This window comes from Equus quagga, chromosome 1 (assembly GCF_021613505.1).
Source record: "Equus quagga isolate Etosha38 chromosome 1, UCLA_HA_Equagga_1.0, whole genome shotgun sequence".
In the NCBI taxonomy this organism is placed as follows: domain Eukaryota; kingdom Metazoa; phylum Chordata; class Mammalia; order Perissodactyla; family Equidae; genus Equus; species Equus quagga.
This window is the reverse complement of record NC_060267.1, coordinates 125,366,950-125,381,124: the sequence shown is the minus strand read 5'-3', so window position 1 is coordinate 125,381,124 and position 14,175 is coordinate 125,366,950. Positions and strand designations below refer to the sequence as shown.

The 14,175-nt window shown below is 41.7% G+C and overlaps 1 protein-coding gene across 1 annotated transcript in view; it reads right to left on the bottom strand.

Moving 5' to 3' along the window:
• CADPS (calcium dependent secretion activator) overlaps positions 1 to 14,175 on the bottom strand; it is a 433,248-nt gene that overhangs the window by 157,968 nt on the left and 261,105 nt on the right. The window contains exon 9 of the mRNA XM_046679760.1: positions 5,925 to 5,991. Within this exon, the coding sequence (XP_046535716.1) occupies positions 5,925 to 5,991 (67 nt within the window). The remainder of the gene's footprint in view (positions 1 to 5,924; positions 5,992 to 14,175) is intronic.

Below are 14,175 nucleotides of genomic sequence, written 5' to 3'. Positions count from 1 at the left end.
CATGTTACTCCAAGCACAGCACCAGGCCTTTCCACCCTGTCACTGGTCCCATGGAGAAGTGATCCCCCAGGCCCCCGCATGATAGTGATCACAGATGCCACTGGAAGGGTTTTGTGGTGATTTTTAACTGTCTCTGGCAACCCAAGAGATGACATAGTTGGCTAATGTGATGATTAGCTAAACAGATAAGAGAGTGGCAGACAGTCACTTGAAATCAGAAAAATATCACAACAGAATGGTGTTTTTCAAGATTCATGCATTTACCATCACTACATGCTTGGGGCTTTTGTATTTCTCCTTTTCTGTTTCAGGTGCTACTTTTTAGAGCGCTGTATGCTGCTGCCCTCTTCTGGGAATAATGCTGAAGTTGTTCCTGACTAACTTTGGGCTAAAATAAACTTGGTTTGGTTTATTAGGACCATTTTAATTTGGGATTTGGCAACTTACTTTAGGAAGTAAAGGAGAGGAGAAGAAATGATTTCTGTTTGAATAATTCTAATTATGGCAAGTTTTTGGGGAAACAGTTTTTCTAGGGTGCTTGAAGGGTGGGGGAATAGCAAAGGTTTGGAGCTTCATGGTTTTCTTTTAAGCTTCTGCAAGACATCACTAAGTGAAAGCTATTTCCAATGAAATGCATGTTTCTTTGTCACAGCAGAATTCTATTTAAACTGTATTTTGAGGAAAAGTTGAGATAGTGAGTGCTGTTGTAAGAACGGCATAGAAGAGCCTAGAATACATGTTAGAAGTCAGAGAGTTGGCTACCTGTGCCAGAGAGGCTGGACTAGAACAACAGAAAACAGAGAGATTTGATGATCTTGAGTGACCAGCAGACATCTGTGATGAACTTTGGAGAGACGGGCTTAACCGACTCCAGTTTTTACTCTTCGGGATTTTCAGCTGGTATGTAGCTTCTCATGGAATCAGGGGACGGGCTGTTGGGACTCCTGAGGGTCTCGTCTTCGAGGTTTTGTTTGAATGGTGGCTGGACCTCTGATATACAAGCAACCCCCCAGCTTATTTCCAACGACTATTTAAACTAGAAAAAGGTTTGAAATAATGTTTCTTAAAGAGCGGACTGAGGCCACTTTCATTAGAGTGTGTGTATGTTGGCGGGGGGGAGGTTATAAATATGCAGATTCAGACCAATTGAATCAGAATCTCCGGTCAGGGAGGGCCTCAGGAATCTATATTTTTCATCATTGCCACAGATACCTCTTAAGGAGCATTAAAGTTTGACAGCTACTGTTTTAACATCGACGAACTGTCTAGAAACTTTAAGGCTGCCTGGAGTTTCAATTATATTTAGGAAACGAGAGTCCAGTTATGAGATAAGAAGGTCAGTCCTTTCCTGTCCCTGACTCTACTCTCTTCGTCCACCTACCACCCGTGGAAGACCAAAGTACCTGGACACGTGACTAGCGATAGAACACATTTTGTCTAAATCCCCTTTCCTTATCTTTCTTTAAGAATGACTTAGCTATTATTTTTACTGAGCCCTAGTCACTAATCTTGTCCAAAGTTAGTGGCATATGTTTTAGAAAAGTTACATACATTTTAGAAAAGAGTTCGTTATTTATGACAGATTCATTCATTCATTCATTTAACAAAAACTTAGGTAATGTGTTTGGTGTTAGGAATATAAAGATGTACAAAACCAGATATGATTCCTGCCCTCATGTCTCGTGAAAAGTTGGACCTTAATCACATTATCTCAGGAATGTGTAACTTTAATGGTGATAAGTATAAAAAAGAAAGATATATGGTAAGGTAAGAACTTGAGATTTGGTCTAGCTGGGTGGTTGGGGAAGGCTTCCGTGAGGCAGCACTGACTGATGAAGCCAAGATCTGAGGATGGAGAAAATTTTTATGAGGCGAAGCGCATAATTCCTGGAACCAAGGGTCATTTTCAATGTGATATGGTTGTGAATGCAAGATCACAGAGTCTAAATCTCAGACTCCTGATTGACATTGACATCAAGGCCACTTGGTGGAGCAGAGGAAGAACAGGTTTGGAGCTACGCAGACTTGATTTGATTCTCAGATCCGTTATGTTCTAACTGAACCCCAGGCAGTTCGGTTGCTGGGACTCAGTTTCATCACCCTTAAGTGGAGATCATGATAACAACTGTGGGACATTTCTTATGTTTGCATGCAGAACATTCATTTCGCTCTGGTAACTGAATCCTGATTTTCCTTGGGGAATCACCCTCTTCTCCACTTTCAGCCCATTTAGTTTGTGGAGGGCTAACTGTGCCTCTAGCTGGAGGTAGGGTGGGTGGGATATGTAACCCTGGCCTGGCCAATTGGCCTCACATCTCCTTGGCTACAGTGATTGGTAGAGGGATGGGCACATGACCACATTGGGCCAATGAAAGCTGAATCGGGGCCTCTGCTAGAACTATTGGGAATGAAAAGCTGCCTTTCCTCTGCGGCTGCTAAACTGACCAGCCAGAGCCCACTGCTTGGAGAGACCTTGCTAGAGGGTGAAGCTAGCTCAGGGGACAGCTCAGGCAAGGGATGGTATAGATAGAGAGAGTGAGTCTTGATAACTTTGTTTAAGCCCTGGACCTACCATGCCAGAAACTCTTTAGTTAATTACTAATTTAATTACCTAACCAATACAAGTCTTCCCCTTTTAAAATTTAAGCTAGTTTGGGTTGATTGCTGTCATTTGCAAACAGAATATAAACATAGGCAGTTGCCTTAAGGGCAATTGTGAAGTTGAATGGGAAAAACGGACATTTGTTCAGAGCTACAAATCACTGAAATACTTACGACTTACAATTGACTTTCATGGTTAACTTATTTTAATACTGTTTCCTGGGTGACAACTGTTCTAGTACAAGGCATTTTACATTATCTGACAATATTTTATCTTGTTCAGATTTAGTGATTTTTCTGAAAGCTGGAATAGTCAGAGTTTTCAGTCATTATATTATCTGTAGGGAATCAGAAATAGGATATGGATTTAGGGGCCACATTAGTTCTATCTGATGCAAGGTAAGTGAGTTCTAGAACATTGTACATACATAATCTCTTTGAGCACCATTCCCACCTAAGTGTTTGGAATCATGGAAGGCATTCGGAATCAGAAGACCTGTATTAACTTTCACCTTGGCTGCCTATGAGCCATTGACCTTGGGCAAGTCATTTAACCCCTCTCAGCCTCAGTTTCCTCCAATGTGAAATGGGGATAAGACGTGTCCTCACTGTAGAACAGAAAGGTTGTAAATACCAGCTTGATGACTACTTAGTAAACTCTGAGAGACCATATAAGTACAAGCAATTATTGGCATTATTAGAGGAACCATAGACTATTATGATTCATATGGTACTAAAAGGGTAAAAGTATCTCAGAAATACTTTGGCTGAAGACCAATAAAAAATTGATTCTAACTAGAAATCTTTTAGCGTAGAAGAAAAATATTTTAAAATAAAAAGCTGGTAGAGATGAGATTTTCTAGCCTGTTACAGATGATGAGTTGGCTGCTTCCACTCCTCCCCTTATACACCCAAGGGAGGGGCTCAGGGGGAGCAATATGGAACTGGCACCTTCTTCATTAGCATTGGTTTGGTCACAGTTCCTGACAATGGTGATCAATGTGTTTGGTCCCTACTATGGCCCCTGGGGTTTAGAATGAGTTTACCCAGAGATTTCTTGACTTCGGGTGCGAAGGACCCATTGCCCTTTAATCCTCGGGTCAGAGTCTGAAGGCACGTTCTTAGGGCATATACTGGAATTTCAAGGAACACGATGAGGAGGCTTTGTCATATCATTTGCATACAATCACCTGTTTAGCTACTCTGATGCTCAGCCCCATGGAGAACATAGACTCTGAGAGGCTGTGGTCCTAAGGAAATGGGAGTCTTCGCTTTAAAAGGGACAATGACCACTGAGGCAATGTTTCTCCAAAGGTGGTCTCTGGACAACCTACATGGGTATCTCCTGGTGTGCTTGCAAAATATACAGGTTCTTGGGCCTCATCTCAGACTGCCTGCATCAGGGTCTTCTAGACGGCACCCTGGGATCTGTGTTTTAAACAACACCCAGTGCAGGGGGTCCAGGCCCCCACTTGGAGATTACCATCTCATGGTGTAGGCCACTTAAGTCTCTGGCCCAGAAATCCCCTGCAACTGCTGCATTCCTTTCACAGTCAGTGGGGCGGACTCCAGCTACAGCCATAATAATTTAAGCCCTGATCCTTAAAAACAGAATTGCCGCTTTGGTTTAGCACCCCTCTGAGAATGTGCTTTGTCCCTGGCTTGTAGGAAGTCCATTTAAAATCTATCTTTTGGTAGTAGCACTAAAAGGAAATCTCAGGGAGAATTTGAACAGTTCTGCATTACAGACAAAAATGTAGACTGTGTGTGTGTGTTTGTGAGAGAGAGACAGAGACAGAGACAGAGAGACAGGGGTGGGAGGGGAGAGATTTTGAGCAGGCTGGTGATGGATGTGTTCTCCTCCTTTTAGGATTTTCAAACAATTTCAAGCATTCATGAAAGCAAAGATTACCTCTTGCTTATAGCCAGAGAGATACATTTTGCCTTAGTGGCACAGCAGAGACTTGAGTGTATCTGTAGAAAGTCTAGTCTGAGGAGCTCAGGGTGGGTGGAACTTGCGAGACCATTTAGACGAAAGAGGTACTTGCTTTATAGTGAGCGTTCAGAACCGATAGCGCTCTAAATACTAGTCAGTGCTTATAGCCAACATGCAACCCAAGAAATACCTTTAGTCACTAAATTACACGTTGACTCACTTTGTGATGTCTTTCAGAAAACGGCATAAATTAAATTTTTGAAAATTGTATTATAGTTTACATGCTCTGGTGGAGCCTGCAAATTAAAAAGAGGCAATGGCAAATTCCTTTGTAAACTGAAAAATCCTGATGCAAAAAGAAAACAACCTCTCCAAAAAGTGATGAGGGGAGATTTTCAAGGACAGGTACTACTGTTTCTGGAAATTTTTTCTTAAAGAAACACTCAAGAGAGCAAAGATACTATTTATATATTTCTAATGTATTACTAATATCAATATCTGCATCTACATCTACTTCCGTGTATACATAGGTATTCCATGCTGCTTGGTTAATAATAGTCCCAACTGGGGAAGTCTAGAGGCCCACAAAAAGGAAAATTCTAGTTGTTAAGCAGTTCAATCATAAAAGTTCTCATCACAAGGAAAAAAAGAGGAAAATTCTACGGGTATTAGAGCCAGAGCTATATGTGCAAACATAGAAAAATGTCTACAATGAGCCATTTCTTAAAAAAACCTGGTTGCAGAACAACATGAGAGTTTGGTTATCTTTGGCTAAAAAAAAAAAGAGTCTATCTTGAAAGATTCCAGACATTAAACATAGTTATAGGAGGTCAGTTAAGACTTTTGAAAGCCCCAGGCATCAAGAAGAGTGGAATGCTCTTTCACAGGTAGTTAAAAATCAAGCATACTAAATGACAAAATAGATGTAAAAAGTCCAACTAAATTGACTTTTCTCATATTAACTATCTTAGTGCCTTTTAGAAACAGCAAGTTCTTCTACAACAATGTTAATGTCCCTATTGCCCTAATCAGGCACAGGCTTGCTCCCTCCCCGTGGTCCTCCATCACTGGCAGGGGTGGGGGTTTATTTCTCCTACCTATCTCATATAATTCTGTATTCTTAGAATTAAAAAATAATGAGCATGCACTAATTTTTAAAGGGATATAAAAATAGGAAAGGGAGCACAAGGGAGCTCTCTGGGTACTAGAAATATTCTATATTCCTCTGAATGGTGGTTCCATGGATATATAACCTAAAAATTCATCAAGCTGAATGCTTGAGCTTTGCGCACTTAAGTAAGTTATACCTCAATTAAAAAACATTAACCAAACCTATCAAATCTTTAAAATTTATGGCTCTTAAGATTGGCACTAGAGTTGAAGTTACCTGCACCAACACAAAAAATCTTTTCTTCCATCTCTTCCAGACATTCTTACCGATGGCCCATAAATACCTAAGGAAAAGGAAAAAGACCAGAGTCCCATTAATGCTTGAGCGAGCGTGTAGTTTAATACACTTTACCATGAAGCTTGGTACTCCAAAACAAGGAAATGCACAAGGCTCAGAAGCTGAAAGCAGATCCTGAAGCTGTGGGGTTGGGAATAAGAAATAGCGGGCAAGGTTCATTTCCACTTACAGAAGGAACTGTGGCCCATCATCAGACTTGACTTAGATTCCTTGACTGACTCCAGAAAGTGCCTTGGAAAATGTTACACTGTCACTTAATTTGGATATGTGCTAAAAGTCTTTCAAGAGGGAAACTCCTGAAAGGTGTTGCACGAGAGAGAAAAAAGAGTGCTAGATCTCGCAACTGCAGCTCTTTCACCTCTTGTCAAGTCTCATTCAGGAAAACATTCCCTCACTTCCTTTTGTTGTAATTCTGGCAAATGCAGGTGTGTTACAGGGAGGAAGTTTCAAGTTGACATAGATGGTCCTCCCCACACCCCTCCCCACAAATGCTCTTCTGTTGAGGGGAGTTAACCTTTGTACAGAAAAATGAAGTAAAAAGCAGGGTTAAGAACTACAGAGGCACAGCTCGAAGCTTTCTGGGGATTTTATGATCAGCGTTACTAATTCATTCATGAATTACCCCTTGGCTTTGTGGATGGCTACATGTTGAAATGGCCTTGATCAGAAAAGTGAGGCTGGTGGTTTTTACTCTGTTGGACCAAGTGAGGAGAGATGCGGTCATCCTCAAACGCACTCAAATACTCAAGTTCCCAAACTGGCTTTCGCTGCCATCAAAACCACCTGGACAACTTCCGAATCCTCACTTCACCTACAATCAGACAGAATTTCCTCTTTGGGACATAATGAAGAGTGCGTCTAATTAAAATTTATCCTGTTTGATAAATTGCAGAGCTCTTAGGAGTGGCTGGTGATCACAATCTTTCAGACCTTTGAGCCAGAAGCCCAGGAGTCATCCTGGGTCCTTCTGCGCATGCTTCTTCCTCAATCGCCAAGTGCAGTTGATTTTTACCTCCTGGAAAGTTCTTCACTCTGCTCAGTCTGTGCACTTCACACCTCCACTATTTCAGTCTCAGCCCACACATCTGCTTCCACGGAAAACTGCAGATGACCCTCTTAATGGGTTTCAGGGATATCAGGGTGATTTTCCTCCTCCTCCTGGTCATGAGATGGACCGTACCATCTGCAAGTCCTATCATCCTTTCCCTGCTGAAGTTTTCAGTGGGTCTTCCTTGTTCACATGAAGGGAGCCCCAAACTTTGGCCACTCACATTCCACATTCATGACTTATTCCATATCTGTCCACCTAGTCTATGATTTACTTGACATTTTTCTTCAAATTGACTTATTTAACATGAGCCAATTTATTTTGAAAGGAAACTTTATATTATAGCTGGGTATACTAAATACACATTACGTAACACATTAAAATACATGCACAACTATTTAACTAATACATGCTTGTCTGTATATCACTAAAATGATCTTGTGTACCATCAGCGCACTCGGGGAAATCTTGGCCTATAGAGAGAAAACCAGCATCTTGACCTGGCCTAAAAACCTCTTCATCTTCTGGCCCAGCTTAACCACACCATAAAGTTTTACATCTCTATAACATTGCATGTGTTATGCTGCCCAGAATGCCTTCTCTTGGCTGCTGAGGTTTGAATTTGTATTCTTCCTAAATTTAAATCCTTACCTTGGCGTCACCACCTCCTGGGCTCTGCAGCTAATTCTGCTGTTGCAATGATCACACTGCTATAATTTATTTGTTTTCATATTTATTGTACCTATTGGACTGTGAGCTCCTTGAAGGAAGGAACATTGTTCCTTCTTTCTGAATCCCTGGCATAGGACCTTGTTCTTCTTTTATATTCCTAGCACAGTTCCTTATATATGGTAAGTGGTCAATAAATATTTGCTTATTGCTATATTTCAATTTTTTTTTTTTTTGAGGAAGATTAGCCCTGAGCTAACTACTGCCAATCCTCCTCTTTTTGCTGAGGAAGACTGGCCCTGAGCTAACATCCATGCCCATCTTCCTCTACTTTATATGTGGGATGCCTGCCACAGCATGGCTTTTTGCCAAGTGGTGCCATGTCTGCACCCGGGATCCAAACCGGTGAACCCCGGGCCACCAAGAAGCAGACCATGCGAACTTAACTGCTGCACCACCGGGCCAGCCCATCAATTGTTTTTTTTCGTGTGAGGAAGATTGGCCCTGAGCTAACATCTGTGCCAATCTTCTGCTATTTTGTATGTGGGTCACTGCCACAGCATGGCTTGATGAGCGGTGTATAGGTTAGTGCCCAGGATCCAAAACCGCGAACCCTGAGCCACTGAAGGAGAGCATGTGACCTTAACCACTATGCCACTGGGCTGGCCCCTCAATTGGTTTTGAATGCCATGCTCTTGGGAAACCAGAGCGTCTTTATAAAGATTTCTGATGAAGTTTTAAAACATTGCCTAAAGACATGCAATCCATCACCAAATTCTTTGACTTTTCTTTCCAAAATATATCCCGGCTATCTCTAGCTGTGCTGCTACTCCTCAGGTAAACCACCATCATCTCCACCTGGGCTATGGCAATAGGCTCCTAATTGGCCTCCCTGCTTTCACTCTTCCCCCTACACTCCATTCATTACACAGCAGACAGGGTGATCTTTTAAATGGGTGAATCAGATCATTAACACACTCATTCTAAATAAAGATGGAAAACTATGGAAGGGTTTTAAGCAGGAGATTAACATGATTGTATTTCTATTTAAGATCATCCTAGTGGCTGCTGGGTGGGGAATGTGCTATAGATGGAAGGGGCAAAAGAGAAGTCAGGGAGACCAGTGAGGAGATGGGTACAGTGGTACAGACAAGAGAGAGAGGATGGTGGCCGGACCGAGGCTGAGGCCATGGAAATGTTTGGATGGCTGGTAAGTTCATCAGCCCTGAGGTCAACATGGTCAGCTCTGTTGTTACATGGAACATCCAGCTGTCTTGGACAACACTCCAAAACTTCTTGAAATGATATATTAATGTATTCATGGCAGAAATGCACACAAAAGGGAGGCTCAGCCAGGACTAAGGAGAGAGAGGGTTATTGGCTTGTACTGGTTGAGAGTACTGTTTTCCAATTCTAGTTCTGCTGAGATGTTAGGTAAGATGCTTAACCTCTTGGTGCTCTGGAAAAAGGGGCCAGGAATGGTTCTTCCCTTGCAGGGTTGTTGTGGGGATTAAATGAGATGATGCTTGTGAAGTATAAGTAGGAGGCATGGCAGGAAGTAGATGCACAATAAATGTCAGGCTTATTATAAAATATCTCTGTGTAGAGAGGAAAACGTATCATTATAATAGTGAACAATGGCTAAATATGTGAAAAGAAATCTCCTTGGACATAGGTACATAGGGAAATAGATGGAACAAAAGATCAGATAAAGAAAGTGGGGGGCTGGCCCAGTGGCCAAGTGGTTAAGTTCACGCGCTCCGCTGCAGGCGGCCCAGTGTTTCGTTGGTTTGAATCCTGGGCACAGACATGGCACTGCTCGTCAAACCAAGCTGAGGCGGCGTCCCACATGCCACAACTAGAAGGACCCACAACGAAGAATATACAACTATGTACTGGGGGGCTTTGGGGAGAAAAAGGAAAAAAATAAAATCTTTAAAAAAAAAAAGAAAGTGGGCAAAAAATTTTGTTTTTTTAGTAATGACTGGCAAGGTTCTCACAGTCTTACACTTTCCTGGAATCATATCTGGCACTACTACCCATTTTCTCTTTCCTCTTAACTTGAATCCACAGAAAGACATTCGAAACAATGAACACAACTACTACACCTAAAGTGTTTATAGTTTTAATTGATGAGAATGGAAGTAGGAAAAAAAGAATTCCCTAGAACTCATAGGATGTAATTCATATTGAATCATTCATTTCCTTTCACAATAAAAATACTAATTACTACACAGTGAGGTTTTACCAGGCTTCTGCACTGTGCCAGACACTTTACATGAATTTATTATACCCACCTGGAGGGGTTAAGAGCTTGAATCTGGAGCCAGGCTACCAAGGTTGCTGTGTAACCTTGGGCAAGTTTCTAGATTTATCTCGACCTCAGTTTTCTCATCTGTACAATGGGGATAATAATCATGGTATCTACTTCAAGGGTTCTTGTGAGGATTAAAGAAGTTAAGGAAATATGAAGTGCTTAGAACAATACCTGGCACAAAGTAAACATTTATTATTAGGTATGTCACTATGCTATTATTCCTACTTTATAGTTGAGGAAACCAAAGTCCAGAAAGTCCGAGTAACTGCTGCAGGGCTCCTCAGGTGGTGAACGACATGGCCAGAATTTAAACTCAGAACAGTCTGGTTCTAGAGCCCTCTCCTCACTGTGCTATTCTTCCTCCATTCTAGGTGACAAAATGTGTTTTCTTTATCGAAATAAGAACATGAATTGCTACTCCAACTGATCAGAGAAGATTTCTGGTTAAAGGCTTCTGAATAGGAAAGCCCAGTGGAATCAGAGAAAAATTAACAATCATCTTTTGGAAAGTATCACTTGGTTTGTGTGAAGGAGGGGCTTTCCCGCTGAGGTTTTCCTCAGAATTTATTACTAATTTGGCACATACCAGAAGGTGTTAAAACCGAGAAAAACTGAGGGCAGCCATGTACGGTTTCTGTCTAGTCAGCTCTGGCTCTGTATTTTCTGAGGTTGAAACATGCTCATTAAACAGAATGCAAAGTACCTGGAGCAGATGGAAGTTCTGTCATTGCAGACATACAGGTGGCTTTCCCTCCCTCTAGCTCCTCACACTACAGACAGATCTATGTGTGTGGGCATTAGTGGCCCTCAACTCTCGCTTCAGGCCATCCAGAGATGCAGCCATCTGGATTTACGAATAGATAAATCAGCTTCTAGTGTAGGGAGCAGAAGTTTAGCCAAGTGGTTATATCTCAGACTCAGAGTAGAAACATCTAGGTGGAAATTCTGGCTCTGTCATTAATTGCCCTTTGGCTTAGCTGCCCTGTACCTCAGTTTCTTCAGCTGTAAAATGGGGAAAACATAGGATCTACTTCATAGAGTTGTTGCGAGGACTGATGGAGATGATGCATGTGAAGTGTTTAGTCCAGGACCTGGCACATAGTAAATGCCAGATAACGTTAGGCATTATTGTTGTTTGTTGTTACTCTTAGTAGTCATAGGAGTAGAAGCCACAGGTCCAGGATAAAGACTATTAACTACTAACTTTGCAAAGGATTCATCTCTGATTCTTTATTTGAATTTGCATTCAGCTTTGGTCACACAGCTTTATATCTGCTGGGATATAAAGGGAGGTACGCACGTCTGGGTTTGGGGCTCCAGGTCATATTTTGCATCATGATTCTATGTATCCTTGTTTGTAGTGTTGTTGCAAAACCCATGCCAGTGGGTCACTGACATCCCTGTCATTTGCTGGGGATGTTTTTGTTATATGAGAGGCCAGAGTGAACTACAAAGGACTAAAAAGATGAGGAAGATGCACTTGGGTTGAACTTAAGTACCAGGGATCTCAAACAAATGCTGAGCCATGGAAGACCCCCTGGCTTCAGTGTCCCTCTGCCCTGAGTCTACTTGGCAGGGCAGCACCCATAGCAATGCGTGTAACTTGTCATTTGATTAAAAAAGGACAGTCTTCCTTCATGCAGTATTTGTGAATATAAATGAATTAGTAACTGAGCTCTGTTTATGAAGTATCTTCTGTGCTTAGCACTAGGGGTGCATATGGTGGGTGCTCAATAGCTAGTCATGGGGAAATTTTTTATTGTGTATCTTCTCCCAGGATGCCTGGGGATGAGCATCCAGTGCAGGGAGAAGAGTCCATGCTCCCTCAGGATATAGGCTAGAATCACTTGCCGCTGGACACCTTACAAAGGGGTAAGGATGGCTGAGAGGGACATGGAAACCAGGGACAGGCCAAGGTTTCATCTTGGGGGGCTGTGGAGCCAGAAGTCACTGAAGAACCTAGAAAATGAGGAGTTGGTGCTGCTTGGGTCCAAGTGGAGAGTGAGGCTCAGCCCTAAGGGAGGAGGAGGTGCCGCACTTGCTCTCCTCTGTGTCTTATGCTAGCAGGGTGGTGCCTATCCACATGCAGTAATGAAGCTGAAGTGGTTTTTTGGCCATAAATTATTCATGAGAATTTCTTCAAAGAAGAGCAGTCACAGTGAGACAAGAACCATGATTCCCACTGCAATGTTTTCCTCCACTCCTTGGAAGTGAAAGAGAACAAGGAGGGTGCTAAGATTCCAGATACCTTGGTCTTCTTGCAGCAGCCCAGCAGGAAGAAGCATGGGCTGGGAAAAGTGCAAAGAATGGATGAAAGCCAAGAACATCGATGATGATAACCACAATCACCACCAATGCTTCTGTAGCTGTAGCCCTTACCACGTACCTGTTCTAAATGCTTTACATTTAATCCTTATAACAACTCTATGAGGCAAACACCATCATTACCTCCATTTTATGCTGAGCAAAATGAGGCCCAGAAAGGTTAAGCAACTTGGCTATACCTAGGAAGTGGTAGTGCCAAGGATTCCATTCTAGGCAATTGACCTAATTGGCATTTGTATATAATAACAAAATGAAGAAGATAAAACAGAATCATAAAAATATTCAATTAACGCAAAAGAAGGCAGAAAAAAAGGGAAAAGGGAGCAAAGATTAGATGGGACAAACAGGAAACAAACAGCAAGATGGCAAATAGCAATTTAATTTAAATGTAACCATATCAATATTTACATTAAATATATATAGGCTAAATATCCAGAATTTTTAGATTGGATTTAAAAAGCTAGACCCAATTCTATGCTGCCTACAAGAAATGAACTTTAAAGACATAAACAGGTAAAAAGTAAAAGGATGGAAAAGAATTTATGATGCTAACACTAGTTTTAAAAAAATCTGGATTGGCTATATTTATTACTGTCATGCAAAGTAAATTTCAGGGCCAAGAATATGACCAGAGGATAAAGAAGATCATTTCATAAGATCATTTTATAAGGTCAATTCATCAAGAAGACATAATAATCTTAGATGTTTATGCAACTAACAGCAGAGCTCCAAAATACATGATGTAAAAATAGACAGAACTGTAAGGGCAAACAACAAATCCATAATTATACTCAGAAATGTCAATACCTCTTTCTCAATAATTTATAGAAAATCAGTAAGGATTTAGAAGATTTGAACACTATCAACCCACTTGATCTAATTGACATTTACAGAAAAAATATGTCAACAAGGGAGATAAAATGGAATCCTAAAAGTATTCAATTAGGTCAGTCTAGGTAGCCTTGTTGGAAAGTCCATGCCAGTGTGAATGGTGTCTCGGACACTTAGGAGGAGAGAGGAGTGTGATGGTTTTGAAGAATGAGAAGTCTCCAGCAGCAGAACAGCTAAGAAAATGGAAGAGGAAACAGGATTTTAAGAAGCCTGGCTAAGACTTACAAACTGTATACCCTTTACGGTTTGTTAAAACATAAAAGGAAAATCAGAATTGCTGTCAATTACTCCTGGTTAGTGGACTGTGGTTCACTGAATGAATCCAGAGTGGAACCACGGGGCACTCTGTATTTTATTCAAGTTTCAGGTCCTCAGTTAAAGTTAAACTGAAAGGGATAACACAATTCTAGAGGTGGCTCTGATGCTTACTCTGACTTGGGCAAGTCTGTTCACCACTCTAAGCCTCAGTTTCCCTCTTTGTAAAGTGGGGATTCATTCACTCGCTTATTCATTTAGGCAACAAACAATTTATTGGACTTTGACTACACTCAGGTCTGATACGGGCTACTTTGAACAAAGGAGACAAACGTCCCTGCTGAGAAGAAACTTACAGTCTAATGGGGAAGACAGAAAACAAACTAATAAAAGAAGAAATATATGATATGTGAGATGGCGATAAGTACTCTGATGAAAATAAAGCAGAGTAAGGGGTGGCGGGGACAGAGGTGGGCCAAGAAAGGCAGGGACATGCAGAAGGCAAGGTGAACCATGTGGACATCTGGGTGGGGGACATCGAGTGGTCATCCAAGGCAGAGGAAATGGTGGGGACAAGAGCCCTGAGGAGGGGGTGCACTTGGAATCCTTGAGGAAGAGCAAGGAGGCCAGTGCATCTGGAGCAATGATCAAGCTCAGATAGGTAG